This window comes from Semicossyphus pulcher, unplaced genomic scaffold (assembly GCF_022749685.1).
Source record: "Semicossyphus pulcher isolate SPU_LCO1_2020_fin unplaced genomic scaffold, fSemPul1.0.p SCAF_15, whole genome shotgun sequence".
Lineage (NCBI taxonomy): Eukaryota > Metazoa > Chordata > Actinopteri > Labriformes > Labridae > Semicossyphus > Semicossyphus pulcher.
In genome coordinates, this window is record NW_027211659.1 from 9481776 (window position 1) to 9498523 (window position 16748).

General features: G+C 42.1%; 1 protein-coding gene across 1 annotated transcript; it reads right to left on the reverse strand.

The window, feature by feature from the left end:
• Positions 1–212: 212 nt before the first annotated feature.
• On the reverse strand, positions 213–10560 carry sik1 (salt-inducible kinase 1). The gene is made up of 14 exons (XM_069662922.1): positions 10310–10560; positions 9199–9401; positions 8974–9090; positions 6004–6067; positions 5739–5900; positions 5084–5208; positions 4866–4989; positions 4555–4775; positions 4302–4451; positions 4095–4205; positions 3766–3991; positions 3427–3681; positions 3100–3289; positions 213–2959 (listed from the first exon to the last, which is right to left on the reverse strand). Exons 2-14 carry the CDS (start codon positions 9349–9351, stop codon positions 2452–2454), a joined length of 2406 nt encoding a protein of 801 aa, XP_069519023.1. The 5' UTR covers positions 9352–9401; positions 10310–10560; the 3' UTR covers positions 213–2451.
• Between the last annotated feature and the right edge of the window lie 6188 nt (positions 10561–16748).

The following is a 16748-nucleotide window of genomic DNA, read 5'->3' on the forward strand; positions in this document are numbered from 1 at the left end:
TTCTGCAATTAGGTGGAAAAAAACGTGCCAGATAAATCTGTATCGATATCAGCAAAAAGGTTTTGAAAATATCGGCATAACAGATATCAGCAAAAAATCCAGTATCGTGCATCCCTAGTGATAATCGATGGCTGCGATACAGTGCAGAGTTAATAATCGGCGATGAAGATGTCAGTAAATAAATCCAATTGAGGAAATAAAACAACAGAAAGTTTAGGAAGTGAACTTTATTTAATAAATAGCAACATAAATAAACAATCTTTCTTGAACCATCATACCTTTCTTTCTCTTTCTACCTCAACATACACACACACGCACACACACACACACTCACATATACATGTTCACACAGTCAAGTAATAAACAGAAAAAAAATGAAATACTTCTTATTATCCAAAGTTTATCAAAAAGGGTCACCTTACAGATTTGCATCAAGAGTCTTAGTGTTTCGATAGTGTTGTGACGTTTTTTCATCATGAGAAACAAAAGAAATCATTAAGAAGAAATATGAATAAAGTGCAATTCTTGCTTCTGTTTACACAGCAACTCCAAAGGTCAGATTCAGAGAAGAGAGAGAAGATATAAAAAGGGGCTTCTGAGTGAACGGCCGGTAACCGAGCCATCCATCTTTCTTTCTTCAGTGTGGCGATCAGAGACGGAGACCTCTGATCGTACGTTTGTTCAGGTAAAGGCACAAGTGTTGGTAGTGAGTGCAACCAACTTAAAAAATGTTGGATAGAAATATCAACACTGCAAAATTAGTTTCCAATTTAGAACTGGGTTTGGAAAAACACTGCTCTTCTACCACATGTTTCAGGATATGAGAGAACTAACTATGCTTACAATATTACACATCTCCTGCAGCTTTCTAATACGTCGTCTGAACTGACTGCACCAACTAAAAAGCTTGTTGCAGGTCATCTATGTGTCACCACTTATGGACAACTGAAGACAGTTCAACATCCAGCACAACATGGTATTGCTATGTTCTGATTATTTTTTTTATTTTTTTTTTTCTTATTTTCTAGAAAAGTACAAAAATGAACACCACCATGGTCCTGATAGTAAAAGCTAGAGATATTAACAACACGTGTAGCGTTGGGATTTGGTGGCAGCGGGAGTTTCCTCACAGCGAGAGCTAAGGATATCAAGTGAAAATGCTAGCTAACCACCGTGCTACATTTTGAGACAGCATTCAAAGTGAAAAGTCAGTAGTGTGTCTGTCGTAGATCACCCATCTCTTGTGCTGCTCTCTCTTTGGTAAAACCCAAATTCTTCTTTTCAGTTAAACAACTACAAGCATGCTATGAGAAGAAGACCGCTCCTCTCGTTTTCTACAGTATCATGTTATTGTGTTACATAACTAGTACCTATTATAGTCGGCTAGCTCGCACAGCAAACAGAAAAAAATCAAATTAATAAACCTCAGGCGTATCTGCATGTACAGTTTGATCGTCCTATGTAGAGCCTTTCATTCGTATTTCAATGTGAAATATTGCACTGTTCCCACTGTCTTTGTTCTGTCCATCCCTCACGTGTTCTGGTGTTGACAACTTGTTATTGGATATTACAGGTGTTCCAATTTCTTGCCCGAGGAGGTAGTAAAAGCATCTAAAACGAAGGTACTTCTCAAACACAGGGAATATGGATTCATGTATCCACACATGTAAAGTGCTACCAAGCTGACCGATGTACCTTTTTGTGCTTTGCTCAATCAGCGAGACACTATCTTCCTTTAGTTTTGGCTGATGAGGATGTACTGTAGCAGTCTTTTTGCGGCATGAGGTTAAAGCAGCATTTGCGCAGCTATGCTATTCTTGCACAAGAAAAAAAAAATATCACAGTTTCAATACAAATCAAAAGCAACTCCTTCAGTGAGCGTTTGAAGCTGAGGGCACTATACTGTATGTTGCACTGCTACAGAGAAGTGTCTCTTTAGAAAGGCGAACAAAGAGGGGAAAAAAGGAAGAATTTTGGTCTTATGTCCAGTCAAGTGAAAAAAAAATCATGAACAGGAAATGACGCAAAGAGTGACTAAAAAAAGAATGAGGAAGAGCGAGCCTTCCTGTATTCAAAAGTTAACTTAGACAGCATTAAATCAAGTGACAGAGCTGTACGTCAGCTCTCATTCCATTCAAGTGAGTCCATTCAGGAGCTGGATGAGAGTCTTTCAGTCTATTATTGCTTCTCTGGCTGTCTGATACAGCTTAAATACCGTGTCCAGAGTTTGGTTATTGCTTACTCTTTAGCTTATATGATATCAAAAGAATAAACAACACACACATGTGCGTTGACACATTCTCACATGTACAGCATGTTGTCAAATGAAGTGTAAGTTTGTCGCTTGCATCTGCTTTTTGTTCTTTCTTCTGCTCTCTTTTTTTCCCAGCTCAAAATCAAGTCAAAATTTTAGCTGTGAGAGAACAATTTCTGATCTCGACGGCTGGTGTTTTATTTCACCATCACGCAGCTGCTGAGCTGCTGCTGAGCAGCCAGACACAGCTCCTGCATGTCAGGATCTGTGCTCCACACCGCTGGTTTGGACACGATGGGGAAGGGCCCGTGTGTTGCGGTCTGGGGCTGCAGTTGGATGCCGGTGGTGGGGTGAGGGTGGGTTTGCTGGCTGATGTGTAGACGAGCCTCGAGGAGGTAAGCAGCGGAGGCCACGGGGGACAGTGAAGAGGAGTAGCAGGATGATGAGGACGAGGAGCAGCAGGAAGAGGAGGAGGAGGAGGTCTCGAGGGTTTGTTGCCAGGGTGCCTGCTGTAGACGTGCTGATGTCGGCTGAGGAGGCAGGGCGGAGGGGGTGGGGGCGTCAAACATGGGGGAGGAAGCAAATACGGTAGTAGGTGGAGGAGAGGGGGACTGGTTCTGGGCCAAGAAGAGCAGGGGATTCTGGGTAGGAACTGTCTGGGCAGCTTGGACTGGAGGCTGCGGTTGGTGCTGGATCTGAAGCATCCTGAAAAAACAGAAACAGATTCAGTTCCTCAATTCACACTTTGTTTAGATTTTGACAAATTTTGGAGCGTAAAAAGTATACTGTAAATATTGAAAACTTTTTTCTTATGATTTCTGAGTGTGTCATTTGACTCATCTCACCTTTGCTGATGCAGAACCTCCACCAGCATGCTACGGTGCTCAGAGAGGGCTGGACCGAGTGACCCCCGGCTGCCACGGTTACAAGAGGGTGGTGGAGCAACCTGCCTCGTCAGACCCTTAATCTTATTTAATCCCAGAAGCCCTTTGGTGCGTGTGTTTTTCCTCAGCTGCTGACGGAAAGCTTTGAGGCCTGTGGAAAGGAATGGGAAAGGGTTATATTATACTCCTTTTGATCTTATAATTTGACACATTAGACATGTGAAAAATGTTAATCAGAGTGGATAAATGACACTCGATCCACACTATTTCACGGTCACGCTCCTGTACCTTGTGTGAGGGAGGTGTCGGAGGCTCTGCGACCCTCCTGGAAGCTGGCGGCGGGCAGGCTGCCCTGGGCCTGGGGAAGGAGGTGGGAGGAGAGGGCCAGGGGAGTTCCAGCAGGCATCAGATTTCCACCTTTAGCCCCAGAGGCCAGCAGTGATGACATGTCACCCATAGCAGCCTGCAGAATGGGGGCTGGACTGGATGAGGACTTGAGACAGCTGTCAGAGGAGGCACCGTCTGAGGGGCTGACCACGATACCTAAAGCAACATAACAGGGAAGAAATTAGACTCTGTACATGTGACAGTGTGGATTAACGTTTAACATATTTTTAGCATACTTACATGGAGGGTTGCACTGATGGAAACGGGCCGACACCTCAGCCAGAGTGTGTCTGCGGGATGTGGTGGTGGGAGGGAGCAGGGGTCCAAGACTTTGCGTTGCCTCCTCCTCCTCCAAGTCTCTGGGTCGAACTTCTTCGCTGATGCTCGTCTCCAGAAGGCTGTTGGGTGAAATGGAGCGATTCCAGAGGAGCCTGTTCAGGCTGGCCTCCACTGGGAACACCACACGCTGAAACAGAAGCAGTCCATATGTTAGCTAGACTGACAGGAGACCCAATGTGTTCAACATCTGAGACCCAAATTGCTGACAGTTTTTGAGAAAATGTGTTTACCTGGAACAATCCACCTTGGTCGTACTCCTTCTCAGAGTACACTGGAGGAGCGCTTTTGGCTACAGCTGAAAATGCTGTGGCTGTAAAGCTGTCTGTAGACTCCATTATCACCTAAAAACAAGAAAAGCACACAGCGTTTCAGACTCCATGTACAAGCTTCAGGTAAGTAGATCAGGTAAGCTTATTACACCCTTTTAGCGAGCTCACCTCAGGGCCAGTGGAGTCAGAGGTGCTCCTGGGTCTCTGGCTCCAGGTTCCACACTGGCGGCTCAGCTGTTGGGCGCGGTGCTCTCTTACTCTCTCCAGCAGCAGGTAGTAGATAGCAGAGAAGTGATTGTAGCTGCTGCTCTGCAGAGACTGAGGAAGCAGACAATAGGTTAGTGGTTAGGTCACTTCATTTACCTTCTTCCTACTGCATCCAACAAGTAGCACATAGTGACTTTCATAAAGCACTAGTTACCTCAATAGTCCTCTGGCGATCAATGCCCAGTGTGTTCATGATGCCCAGCACAGGTTCACTGTAGTCCCCCAGGTTTGAGTTGTACTCTGTCAGAGAATGGCTGAGGGTCTGGTGGGCGGCTGTTGGGTCCGCCAGCATCCAGCGGTGCTGCTTGATCTGGGCCACACTGATCCTCCTGGCCGGGTCCACCACCAGCATCTTACGGATCAGGTTTTCACAGTCTGGAGGACATAAAAAAAGGATTGAGTCAATTTTAGATTAAGACAGAATTGGTGATTAGCAATGAATGTTGTGATTTGTTGCCATCATACCTTGGGACATGAAGAAGGGGATTCTGAATCGGCCCTCAGTGACTCTCTGTCTGAGTGCAGGAAGGCTGGGTCCATCGAATGGAAGAGAGCCGCAGACAAGAACATAAAGAACCACACCAAGACTCTGTGAAGGAAGCAGCAACAAGGAGAATATAAGTACAAAGTGGAAATGAAAGCGTGACTGAGTAATTCTGTGGAGTTTCCTTGTTTCAGCGTACCCAAATGTCCAGCTGAGGCCCCTCGTACTCTTTCCCTTCGAACACTTCAGGGGCTGCGTAAGGCGGGCTGCCGCACCATGTGGACAGAGGCTCCCCGGCATTGTAGAAGTTCCCAAACCCAAAGTCTGCAATACACAGGCAGAGACACAACAATTGTGTTATTCAAACAATGAAATCTTAGTTTTCTTGGCCTTCTTACATGAGGAGGTCAGGACTCTGGAATGTAAATGTGTTGACTTCAGTCAATCGCGTGTCTTATGTGATCTGTCTTCATGATGTTCAGAGACATTCACAGACCGGATCATATCGAGCATCAACATATCATCCACACACAAAAGACTAGTTGTCTGGCTCCGCTTTAAGACGAGGCTATAAAATATGGTGAAACAGTGTCTGTCTGTGTGCTAATGCCGTTTCCTCTGGTTCTAATTAGCCTTGTAAAATGATTGAATGTTCGCACTTCATTAGCACGGAGACTGAACCACAGTGATGTAATTGGAAAGGTTTAGGAATCCCTAAGCTGCAAATACTTTCTTCAGCTGAATACGAAAAACAGCAGGGAGCTACAGAGAGATTGATTTCTAATTAAAATAAATCTCTTGCAACACCTCTCTGCCATCAAACTGCAACAGTATACGTTAAATGTCAGACTCACCAGCCAGTTTGATATTCATATTGGCATCCAGCAACAGGTTCTCGGTTTTTAGGTCACGGTGAACGATGTGGTGTCGGTGGCAGTAGTCCACGGCTGTGAGAATCTGCCAGAACTTCTTCCGCGCCTCGTCTTCGCTCATACGGCCATTTGAGGTCAGGTGGTCTGGAGGGAGAGGGGATATTTTAGTTCAAGTCGAGACAGAAATGTTGTGGATTTCTATCCGTCAGAGTATCGAGATCAACAGATTCAGGCGGAATAAACTCACCGAACATTTCTCCGTTCTTTGCATACTCTGTCACAATGTACAGCATGTCTTTGGTCTCCATGACCTAGTAGAAAAAAGAGGGGGGAAAAAAAGACAGAGTTTAACCAAATGGGGTCATTAGCAGCTGCTGATGACGGGGTAAACCCTACAGTGCAATCCTCTCCAAACATCTCCTGGCATCAGACATTTTCTACCCACAAAAATCCCTTCTCAAAATTCTTTTTCCACTTAAAGTATGAACACACGGAATTTCCATGATATGCCCTCTTGCATAAGCAAGACGTCAGTGACTTTCATTGTAGCATACTTTAAAACCAATGTATTCTCATAAACACAAACCAAGACGCAAAGGGCATAAAAACATTCACTTCCAGGCAAACTGACTGTTGGAAATATTTCCCCCCGAGGCTAACACTAGTTGGCAACAGATACCAGAGTTGGATTTCAAATTACTGCTATCTCATTATTTCTAGGAAACAGAGAGACGGATTCACATGAGCTGTTCACATGGGCCCCGCCTTGTGCATCTAAAACCACCGCAAGTGCAATCACGCCCAGCGCTCTGTGTTGGCCGGAAAGACACAATTCCCAGTCGTTTCCTGGAGCTCAAAGAAGGAGGATTTCCCAGGAGAGCCCTCGGGGACAGGTCGGTTGACCTCAAAGGTTGCACAACAAAGCACTTTTTATGTCATGCCCCACGTGGATAATCACTTTGAATTAAATGTCGCTAAATTCCACTGAATGCTGGAGCTTTTTAATGTCTTCTTTTCCCCCTTTAGAAGACCAAGCGGAGGATGATTCAATACACAGATGCCTCCGAGCGCGGAGTAGCTTATCTGTGAGATAGGGCAGCTCTCAGGGGCTCTGTCACCTTGAGGTGCAGCTGACGTCACCGCTCTGAAGAACAGGCATGCCACGTCAAGGACCCTGAAGCCAACCCAGAAGGGAAATTACCTGCTTAATGTTCGTGTTTTCATAAGGTAGCTTTAAAGATGTTAAATCTGTATGATTAAACTGGGTGAAATAATTAAACCCCAGACTTGCTGCACCTTTCAATCAAATGCAAAATTTTATGTTCAGCTTTTCCCACAATTCAGCCCGACAGATTTGGCAACCTCGGATGCTTTGGGATCCCGGCTTAAATTTAAAAAACATCTCTGGAGGTTTGAACAAATCTGGTCTTCACAGCACAGCAGATAAGGAGATGTTATGCTGACTGCCCCACCGGTGGGAGAGTGGGGTTTAAGAGGGATAAGAGTGTGATTGATACAAGGTCAAAGAGAGCGCTGTGATCCTCGACGGCAGAGGAAAAAACACATTTTGCTCTCATGAATAAAAGCAGCAGCTGATTCATCAGGCAGGAGGTCGCAGGACGTATCCCCTGAATCACAAGACAAGTCTTATGCCACCATCCTCCCTTTTTACTTGGAGAAAGGGAGATGAGAGCTACGCTACCGTCGTTGAGTAACAACCATCTGACTAGTTTTACCTCACACAAACCCTGAGATTTATCACATGAAGGATACATGAAATCATCGTGAACCTTTTCATGTCTCATTGAACACGATGTACCCAAAGCTGCTTCAGCATGAGATCAAAAGTCCTTCATAGCTTATATTTTCTACTTTGCATTCGCCTCGGTGAGAAGAACATCTTTTATTTGAACTCTTAATGAATCTTGTCTACATGACCCACCGTTAAGTGTAGCATTGAATATTACATCTGTACATTTCAGCTTGTTCTGAGAAGGTTGTAAAATATTGTCGTAAACACAGACATGTTTAGTTTATTATCACTAACAACAACGGAAAGCTGCAAATCATCTCAACTGAGAGGCTGGAACAAGGTGATATTTTAAGCTAAATAAGTAGTTAAATGATAAATCAATTATTAAAATAGTTGCCCATTAATTTTCTGACAATCAACAAATAGTTAAATTGACCTTTTTGTTTAAACTCTGCGCGAAACTGATTTTAGATTCAGATAGCATCAATAGGCTCTACTGTGTCTGAAGGGAAACACTGCTGGGGTTTCCAAGTAAGATGTCATGCTCTTAATTTCGCAGTCACTATGTGATTTCACAGTAAACACTGTTCATCTGCATGAAACCGGAAAACATGAAGTAATCCTCAAAAGTAGCTAATCAGTACAGTCTGAAACAAAAGGGCAGAAACAGGCCGGAGTAAAAAAAAAGAAAAGAAAGGGCATGGTGTGTTTATTTGCGTGGGTGTGTGTGTTTGTGTGTTAGTTGCCAGACGCGTGCCCGGGCCCTCTGAAGGCCGGCTGAGAAGAAAAAAAGCCGATTCTTCTCGCTAAGTCTTCAATTTGATTAGGAGTAAAGCAGCGCTTTGTGGGCTGGCCTTCACGTGACACGCAGACACATTGCACTTGGCTTTCACAGAAGCTAATTAGGCTTGACGTACAGACCTGTGAACATCTTTAACCAGCTCTGCTTCCCATTTCTCTGCTATCACTTCAACCATTATAACTACAAACATCTTAGAAATGCGTTGTCCCCAGCTCTGACTGGTACATAATTAGTCCCACTCTCTCTCTCTAAAGCACACACACAGAGGGAGGTCAAGGGGGATTGCACTAATGCCGTTGTGCTGTACTTATGATTCAATGTGCTGTGAGAGCCAGCAGCTCACCACAAGCCGATACAAACCACTTAAATAACAAATGCCCCTTATTTCTTCCACACATAATGGCGCTGCTGCAGCCACACATCAACAATAATGATGCACAATGCCCTGCACCAAAACGTCGTTATTGAAGGGAAAAAGATGTGTCCCCATTTTGCAAAAGTTTTCCACACTGTCGCATTTTGCTCCCAGATGCATGCAGGCTTTTATGCCACTGCCTCACAGGTTGAATAACACACAGCGACACACACGCACGGCATTCTGCACACATGCAAACACACGCATGGCCAACAGCAACACTGCAGAGATGAGAGATAACACACACCTGGTAGAGCTTGATGATGTGGGGGTGGTTTAGCAGCTTCATAATCTGCACCTCTCTGTAAATTTTCTCCAGGTTGGAAGGGTTCAGTCTGGTCTTGTCGATGATCTTAATGGCCACCTGGAACACCAAAGGAAAAGTGCACATTTAAAAAAAATGATAATAATTAAGATAATGCATCTTTAAAATAATGAAAACGTTGTCAGAAGTCAGAGGAGAGAGGCTGACCTGTGTTTTGGTGACTTTATGTTTGGCCAGTTTCACCACGGCAAAGTTCCCCTTCCCCAGAGTGCGGATGATCTCATAGAAGCCGACCTGCAGGGGTCTTCCCTGTGCAGGGCTGGACTGAGCCACCCGGCTGGTCTCTGTCATGATTACCATTGTGCACCAACAGTCTGGAGTCACAGCGTTGGGATGATAAAGGGTGGTAGCTGCAGGGACAAACAAAGCCGTGCATATAAATGTTTTATTCTACTGAAAATTATTAACAGATATACTGTTTAACATCACATCACATTAATGTGGCAGATAATTTTATCCAAAACACCCCACTGAAAGTATATCCAGTATTGTTTTTAAAAAATGTATGTGGGCTTATTTTCAGTACTTTAAAGTAACCATTTACATTTACTCAAGGGCAGCAACTTTAAGTTAAATATATAAATATAAGTTAAAGTATATACATACCTTAATATTTCAACTTTTTATCTTATACCTTATGTTACTAATTATGTTTTCGATTAAGATTTAACACGCCAAATGTATGAATAGCTTACAAAATGTGATGCAGTGGTTTGCTATAGCTGATAATCTATAGGGTAAAAAGTACCTCAGATTTGCTCCAAAATACAAATTTAAATAATTCAACTTATTATTAATGTATTGTATATAATAGATCTGAATACTTTTCCCATCACTTCCTACATTTACAGGTGCAGTCAGCAGTGTGACAGCCTTCTTGTATAACAGAGTCCAGTTGGTGAAAGTCAAAGGAAAGTAAAACGTTTGGCTAACTAGCATTAAATGAGTGAGGAGCTGTCTTTATTTTTCCCTGTTATTTTTAGGTATGAAATACGTATTCCAGTTTGTAACGAGGCCTAAAACTGATAGACTACATTTCCTTAATGTGTTAACTCTATTGCCGAAATTCAATTACCAAATTTAGGAAATTACAAGTGTATAATAGACAAGGCGAGAAACAGAAAGTAAAAGTGATGACAATTTTAAGTGACTAAAATCGTAATTTTTATCTTGGGGTTTGGTAAGAAAATAGCAGAATAGACGTTAATGAAATATGCAGTTAAATGTGAGTCTAATGGAGAGAAGTGTCTCGTCTTACCTTAAAGAGCGGACATAAACCACCTTCTCTCACAGTTCAAACAGCTCTCAAAGGAAAAGTAAACCATTCCACAACCAGAGCGAAGGAAACAACAACAGAGTCAAGAAAATGTACAAAAAAACGCGCGTGGAGAAACTTTTTCCTCCCGTCTTCACTTAGAGCTAATAGATCAAGTCTTTGGGCCCGGGACTGGGCTGGTGTGTGCTCGTGCGCTCCGCCGGAATGCAGAGCAAGGTTTCGGCACTCACTGGGGGAACTCCTCCTCCTTTCCTCCCTCCCTCCGCCACCATAACAAATTGATACCCACCTTATTAACGTCACACCCGCGTCAGAGCTCCGAGCTGGGTGCAAGGCAAGGCCGGACCCGAGCGCAAGGCAAGGGTTGCTGGGCAACCGCGCGGCTCGGGCGCACGGTGACGTGAGTGCTGATGGAGGGGTTGCTTGGAGATGGGGACGGTGACGTCAGTCGTGGAGATGTGTCACCACGTGATGTTTCCCTCTGTCGGGCTGTTGCTCGCGGTCTGGCTTGCTCTCTCTATTTCTCTTTCTCGCTCACTCTATGGCCCGGCTGCGCGCGCGGCTTCAGCAGAAACAGAAAGAGGAAGCAACTGTTGATATTCAGTTTATTCGGTTTTGTTCTATTTATTCTGTTATCTGTGAAAGATAATCTTAACCGAAAGGTGCTTTAATATACATTCATTCACATATTTGTATTTTAAATTATGTTTAATTTAATATAACTTATACAATAATAATTTGACTTTAATTTATCAAATAACAATTTAACAGAATTCATTCAACCATTTCTGTCTCACTTTATGTAATTTTCTACTCGCTTTATATTGTGCATTATGTTGTAATGTTTTCTGTTCTAACTATATTTGTTTTCCATGATTCTGTATTCATTTTTCAGTTTCCAATAGGCTTCTCCATGTACAATATTCTGCACATATTATTATATTTGTTGAAGAATTCGACGCCATCAGCTTAAATGAAGCTTGGAATTGCTTATCTGACATTGTCATGGATTTATAATTTAACAATCTGTTATTAATCAGTTGTAGAAAAGCAATGAAGCCAAGCACGTTTGTGTTTGTGAAAAATCTAATTGGCTGATTAATGCTAATCAAAATGAAAAATGCAATCAAGAAAGAGTGAAGATGAGAAAATATTGCCAGTGACAAAGTTGTCGAGAATATCTGTCCTACAAGAAGCGTTGCAGACACTTTTGCAACACGTTTCAGAGGGTGGATATACTGTAACATTTCAGAGCGTGCATAGAATAAAAATGTGTGCGGGTGAGAGTAAATACCAAACACCAGCCCCGGTAGAGAGACTGATCCTCCCCTCCCACAGTCTGAAATGTTAAAGGAATGCAAACTGCATGCAAAATGTCCCTGCTGAAAGGTCATGCAATGTTTTGATGCACACTTACAACAAAACCGCACAACCCACTCTGCTTCTCATGCCACTGTTTTCATAACCAAATGTCCCATGTGTCATTTGAATATCTGTCCCACTCACATGTTGCCTTTGTTGTATTTCCTGAGTGTGGGCAGAGCAGACACAGTTACATAAACTGAGTCAGGCTCTATGAGCATGATGAGTGACTTCAAATACCAAGATAAATTAGTGACAAAGCATAGGCTCACTTATCTGAACCTGGCAAACTGCTAAAGGGTCTTAGTTTAAGATTGTATTTACTTACTTTAAGATTTAAAGTGAGACTATTTAACTTTCATTGCATGCTTTACTATTATATTTAATTTTCAATACTTGGTTCTACGTGCCATGTTTTTAATAACTTCCTGCCTTCCACAGCTTGTTTTTATCCCCACAATTCAACTTTCCTTTTACGTAAAGTATTTATGTACTAAAAATATATGTCACTATCAATTATTTAAGATACTTATTTCTTCCTGAGAAAGTTAAGATTTGACACAAAGAAAACCTAAATTAAAGTCCTCTCTGTTTTTGCAGACAAAACATTGTGGAAGATCGTCTGATCGAATACAATTCTTCATGCAAACGATCAGGTGATGCAGGGAGGCTGTAATTTGTTGACATCAAGAAAACAATGTTAAGGGCATTATTATGTTTCATGTTTGATAAATGCAGGCCCTATAATTAGTAAGAAGTCAAGTGGAAGGTTGTGTGTGATATCTAACCACATTAAATGCAGAAAATATGTCTTTCCAAGAACTTAATTTGAGTTCATAAACATGTTGAATGTGAGCCAAACCACATTCAATACAAAGAAGCCTCACAGTCATTACTGGAAATAAGTTCCTAAACACACACACACATGCACACACACACACGCACACGCTACTGCATAATTTCGTCTGATGCTGCTACGCTACCAGCAGACGTAGATCACATGTATTTTTGGTCCTATCTTTTACATCTATTCCTCAAAATTAACTGCCGTCATCTTCTTGTAACTGTAAACACTGACCCTGCAAATCTTCAGGTATTTCCTGTGTGTGCAGAAAAAAAACCATATTGTGTTTCCTGCTATCATTTAAGAAACTCAAACCTCAAGCAGTCACTGTTTTGTCTTCGAGAGATATGCTGTTTACTGAAAACAGTTGACTTATCGTGAGACTTATCGTCTCACTGCACGTTCAGTTTGCAACCACAAAGAAAAAGCCACCACCATAAGGTGGGTCTTTTCTTTACATTTCCCTCTGGTAACCTTTTGTGAAATGTGGGTGCACAAAGGTCAACTGAAAGGGAATTCTTGTAGCAGGTGTTTAGGTTTGAGAAATCAAACTTTTACCATGTGGTCTGACAGAAGCGCATGACTAATGACATCCTGTGGTACACTCTGTATGGCAGGATGTAATGAGTCACACCTTCACCCGTGGACATGCTGTTTGCGTACATAAGCACATGGAGGTATTTATGTTGCATCTTTTCCCTGCTCCTCAAACTTGCTGTCTTCACGATTAAAACTGTAAATAATGATGGGAATGTACGACTCAAAGAGAATCCAAGATGTAACAAAGTGGAGATCAAACATTCACTTGTGTTCATTTGGTATCATGTAATTATGCCTGTCTAGCAGATCTAATTAAATTCAAATGTCTCCTGGCTGCTCTTTCAGATACATATCAAGGTCCATCTGGAATTCAAGGTCAGGATCAAAAGACTGCTGGAAATCCTCTGATGGTGAGACGTGCATCTACAAAACAAGATTGAACCTGACATTGTCGGGAAAAACAAATCCCATACTTTCAGATGCAGAAAATATTCCTGCATTTCGCTCTCATTCAACAAACATGATATATTTTGATCCATGGTGGTCTGTTCAGCTGGAGGATCATTTTCTTATCATAGCTGATGTATAAAACTACTGTGCAAACTCTTCATTTAAACAGTCCCATCGAAGACCTGTTAGCAGCGTGCGTTGCACAATGTGACAGTGTGATACTGTGTGCTCTCACCTGCTCAATCTGACTTTGTCTTGACAGAGTTAGCCGGGCTCTTTGCTGAAACTCCAAACCAACTGATACAAGTACAACTATTAAACATAAATGTCAAATATAGGCGTACTTTCATTTACAAAAACCACCAAATTAGAATATCAGATAGGTGAAGAAACCAATAATGCAGCTGCGATTATGTAACCACAAGACAGAGGGTTGACAGCTCTGCTAGCAGCTTCGAGAGGCTGTAGGCCTACAAGAAGACACAGCCCACTATCAGATAAATTCTCATATCAGCATGCTAACATGCTCACAATCACAATGCTGATATGATGTTTTAACTTAAAATATTCCTAAAACTTCACCAATAATGTTTTAGTGTGTTAGTGTGACCGGTGGACTTCTGCGTTGTGTTGTGTTTATGAGACTTTGACACCGGGACTCTTTCAGTGAATTTATTCTGCCACTGGTAAACAGAAAAAAAGACAGAACCTCCATCACATCTCGCAGCCCGCTCCAGCTCCTCTCTCCCACAAGGGAAATTTACAAAAGGGTTAGCATACAACATTAAACATAGCTAAAGAAAGCTACATACAAAACAAAGCATACCTGGTAAACACAAAAAAGACAGAACCTCCGTCACATCTCCCAGCCTGCTCCAGCTCCTCTACAGACAAAATTAAATCACACAAGTTAGCTTAAAATGGCGGCTAGCAATTTAGCTTAACGTACCGCTCAAGCTAACTCACGGACGACAAATTCGACATTTACAGGACTTTCAAATTAAATGATCACATCGACAAGTTACAATAGACATGTTCGGAAATTGTAGGAAATAAAAATATACACAAAGAATAACATAAATAGTACAATAGATAAGACAATAGCTTCAGCTAAACAATGGACACTCACCTCTCCCACAGAGAATTTTACAAAAGGAATATAAAACAAAAACCAAAGAAGAAGAAGAGATAAAGGAGGAGCCATATACAACAGGACCAAATGGAGCGCTGAGGTACTCTCTTTCACACACTTAACACCAGGTATATTTTGTGTAATTATAAACAGCAACTGTGAAAACACAGGATATTCATGACCCTGTTACATTAGCATGCTAGCATTTGCTAGAGAAGCCAGCGAACTTGTCCAACGTTTCTTCTATGAACAAATAGTTGTTACCACCAACCTAAGCTGTAGTTTGGGCTAAGTAATAAAAAGCAACTGTTAGCTTGTCAACATAATAACTAAGTTGGTGAAAAGGGTAAATATTATATCTGCTAAACATCAGTATGTTAGCATAGGTCATAACACCACTGTGCCAAAGTACAGCCTCACAGACTGGCACAAATTTAGGATACATTGCGGGTGCAACATTAACCAGCAACATCATCAGCGTGAGCAAATACATATGTAAAAGTGTCAAAACAAAACCTGTTTTTACTTGCTGCTATGAATTTGATATCTCAACAGGGATAAACAAAACCTCATAAACCACTATCATTCACTGCATCAGTAACACATGATGCAAACACAGCACTGCTGAGGCAGATTGCTGTAAATTCTGCTGCCCTGATTGTTGGTAATTTCTCTCAGGTCACTCCCCTTCTGTTCCCATCATTGGATTTCAATAGCTGCCTCCTGAATCCATGTCCTATCTCTGAAACAGCGTGTACTAAAACAGGCTTTCATAATTACCACAGAAACACTCTGCAGCTTATTCTGTACACGTTGGCCAACAATTGCTCTCAGCAAAAGCAGTTCAGTTCAGGACTGCTGTGAGGTAATGATGCAGAAATTCCTGTTTGTGAGTGTAATGAGTTCGAGATGTAACCTTCTCTGACTGCAGTATAGATTTAGCTTAGGAATAGATAAAGTAGTTCTGCCTTTAAAAGCTTAAATTTAAGACATACACTTCTTATATTCTTGCTTGTTGCTTATTTTCTCATTAAACTCAGGAATCTGAGACCACCTGGGGCTGATCCTCCACTCCCTGACCGCCATTTATTCAATTTTGCTCCTTGTTTTTGTAGTCTATAACCGTTGCTACTGTTTCTGAAAAGCTCCTTTGTCCGATCATTAAGTGTTATTGTGTCTTGCGGAGGACAGGGGTACCCTTCTTCTTTGGTAATTATCGCTGGTCTGTCTGTGCTTGTTGACTTTGGCAGGCCGGGGCTGTCCTCGTGAGCTTGTGCGTCAGGATATCATCCAGGAGGTCCGGCAGCAGCCCTCCTCAAACAAACCATCTCAGTGATGAGGGCCTCACAGACTCTCTTTCACACACAGGTTTTTCTCGGCGCTCAAAAGGGTTTGCTGTTTGAATTCCCGGACAAATGATGTTTATCAGTGACAATAGGTCCTTAGTATGAGATATACCCAGATATTTAGTCAAAATATGAACCATAAAAATACCAGATTTTTCATGGAAACCAGGCTCAGCAGTGTTTGGAATGTTTTTCTGAGAGGCTAAACAATAAATGATGGTACTCAGCTGATCCAACGGATGCATTTCCTATTATGTAAGATTCAGAGGAGCCTGAAGGCAGACGTTACCTCGGACAGGGGCAGGCTCATTGTTTCCCCTGTTTCCAGTCATTGTGTTAAGCTAAGCTAACTAGCTTCTGGCTCACTTGTTTCTTTGGCCTTTTTGAAAATATAAAGGTTACATATGAGGAACAAAATAAAAAGAATTAAAGTAGCCTGTAGGCAGACGTTGTTACCTGCATGAACAGACTAACTACCCCCTTGTTCTCAGTTAATGTGCTGAGCTAAGCTAACAGGCTTACTTGTTTCATCTGCCTTTTGTAAAATATAAAGGTTGAATATAAGGAACGAAATGAAAGGTGTTATTGTGTTAGATTCAGAGGAGCCTGTAGGCAGATGTTGCTATCTCTAACAGAGCCATGCTAGCTGTTTCTCCCTGTTTCCAGGCATTGTGCTAAGCTAAGCTAAGCTAACTAGCTTCTGGCTCACTTGTTTCTTTGGCCTTTTTCAAAATATAAAGGTTACAT

Bases quoted from the DNA above. Each gene is read 5' to 3' on its own strand.
- sik1 (XM_069662922.1), bottom strand. From the start codon at position 9,351: ATGGTAATCATGACAGAGACCAGCCGGGTGGCTCAGTCCAGCCCTGCA. The intron at 4,452-4,554 runs GTAACTAGTGCT...CTGCTTCCTCAG, and splicing joins ATCGCCAGAGGACTATTGAG to TCTCTGCAGAGCAGCAGCTA. The intron at 2,960-3,099 runs GTGAGATGAGTC...CTGTTTTTTCAG, and splicing joins GAGGTTCTGCATCAGCAAAG to GATGCTTCAGATCCAGCACC.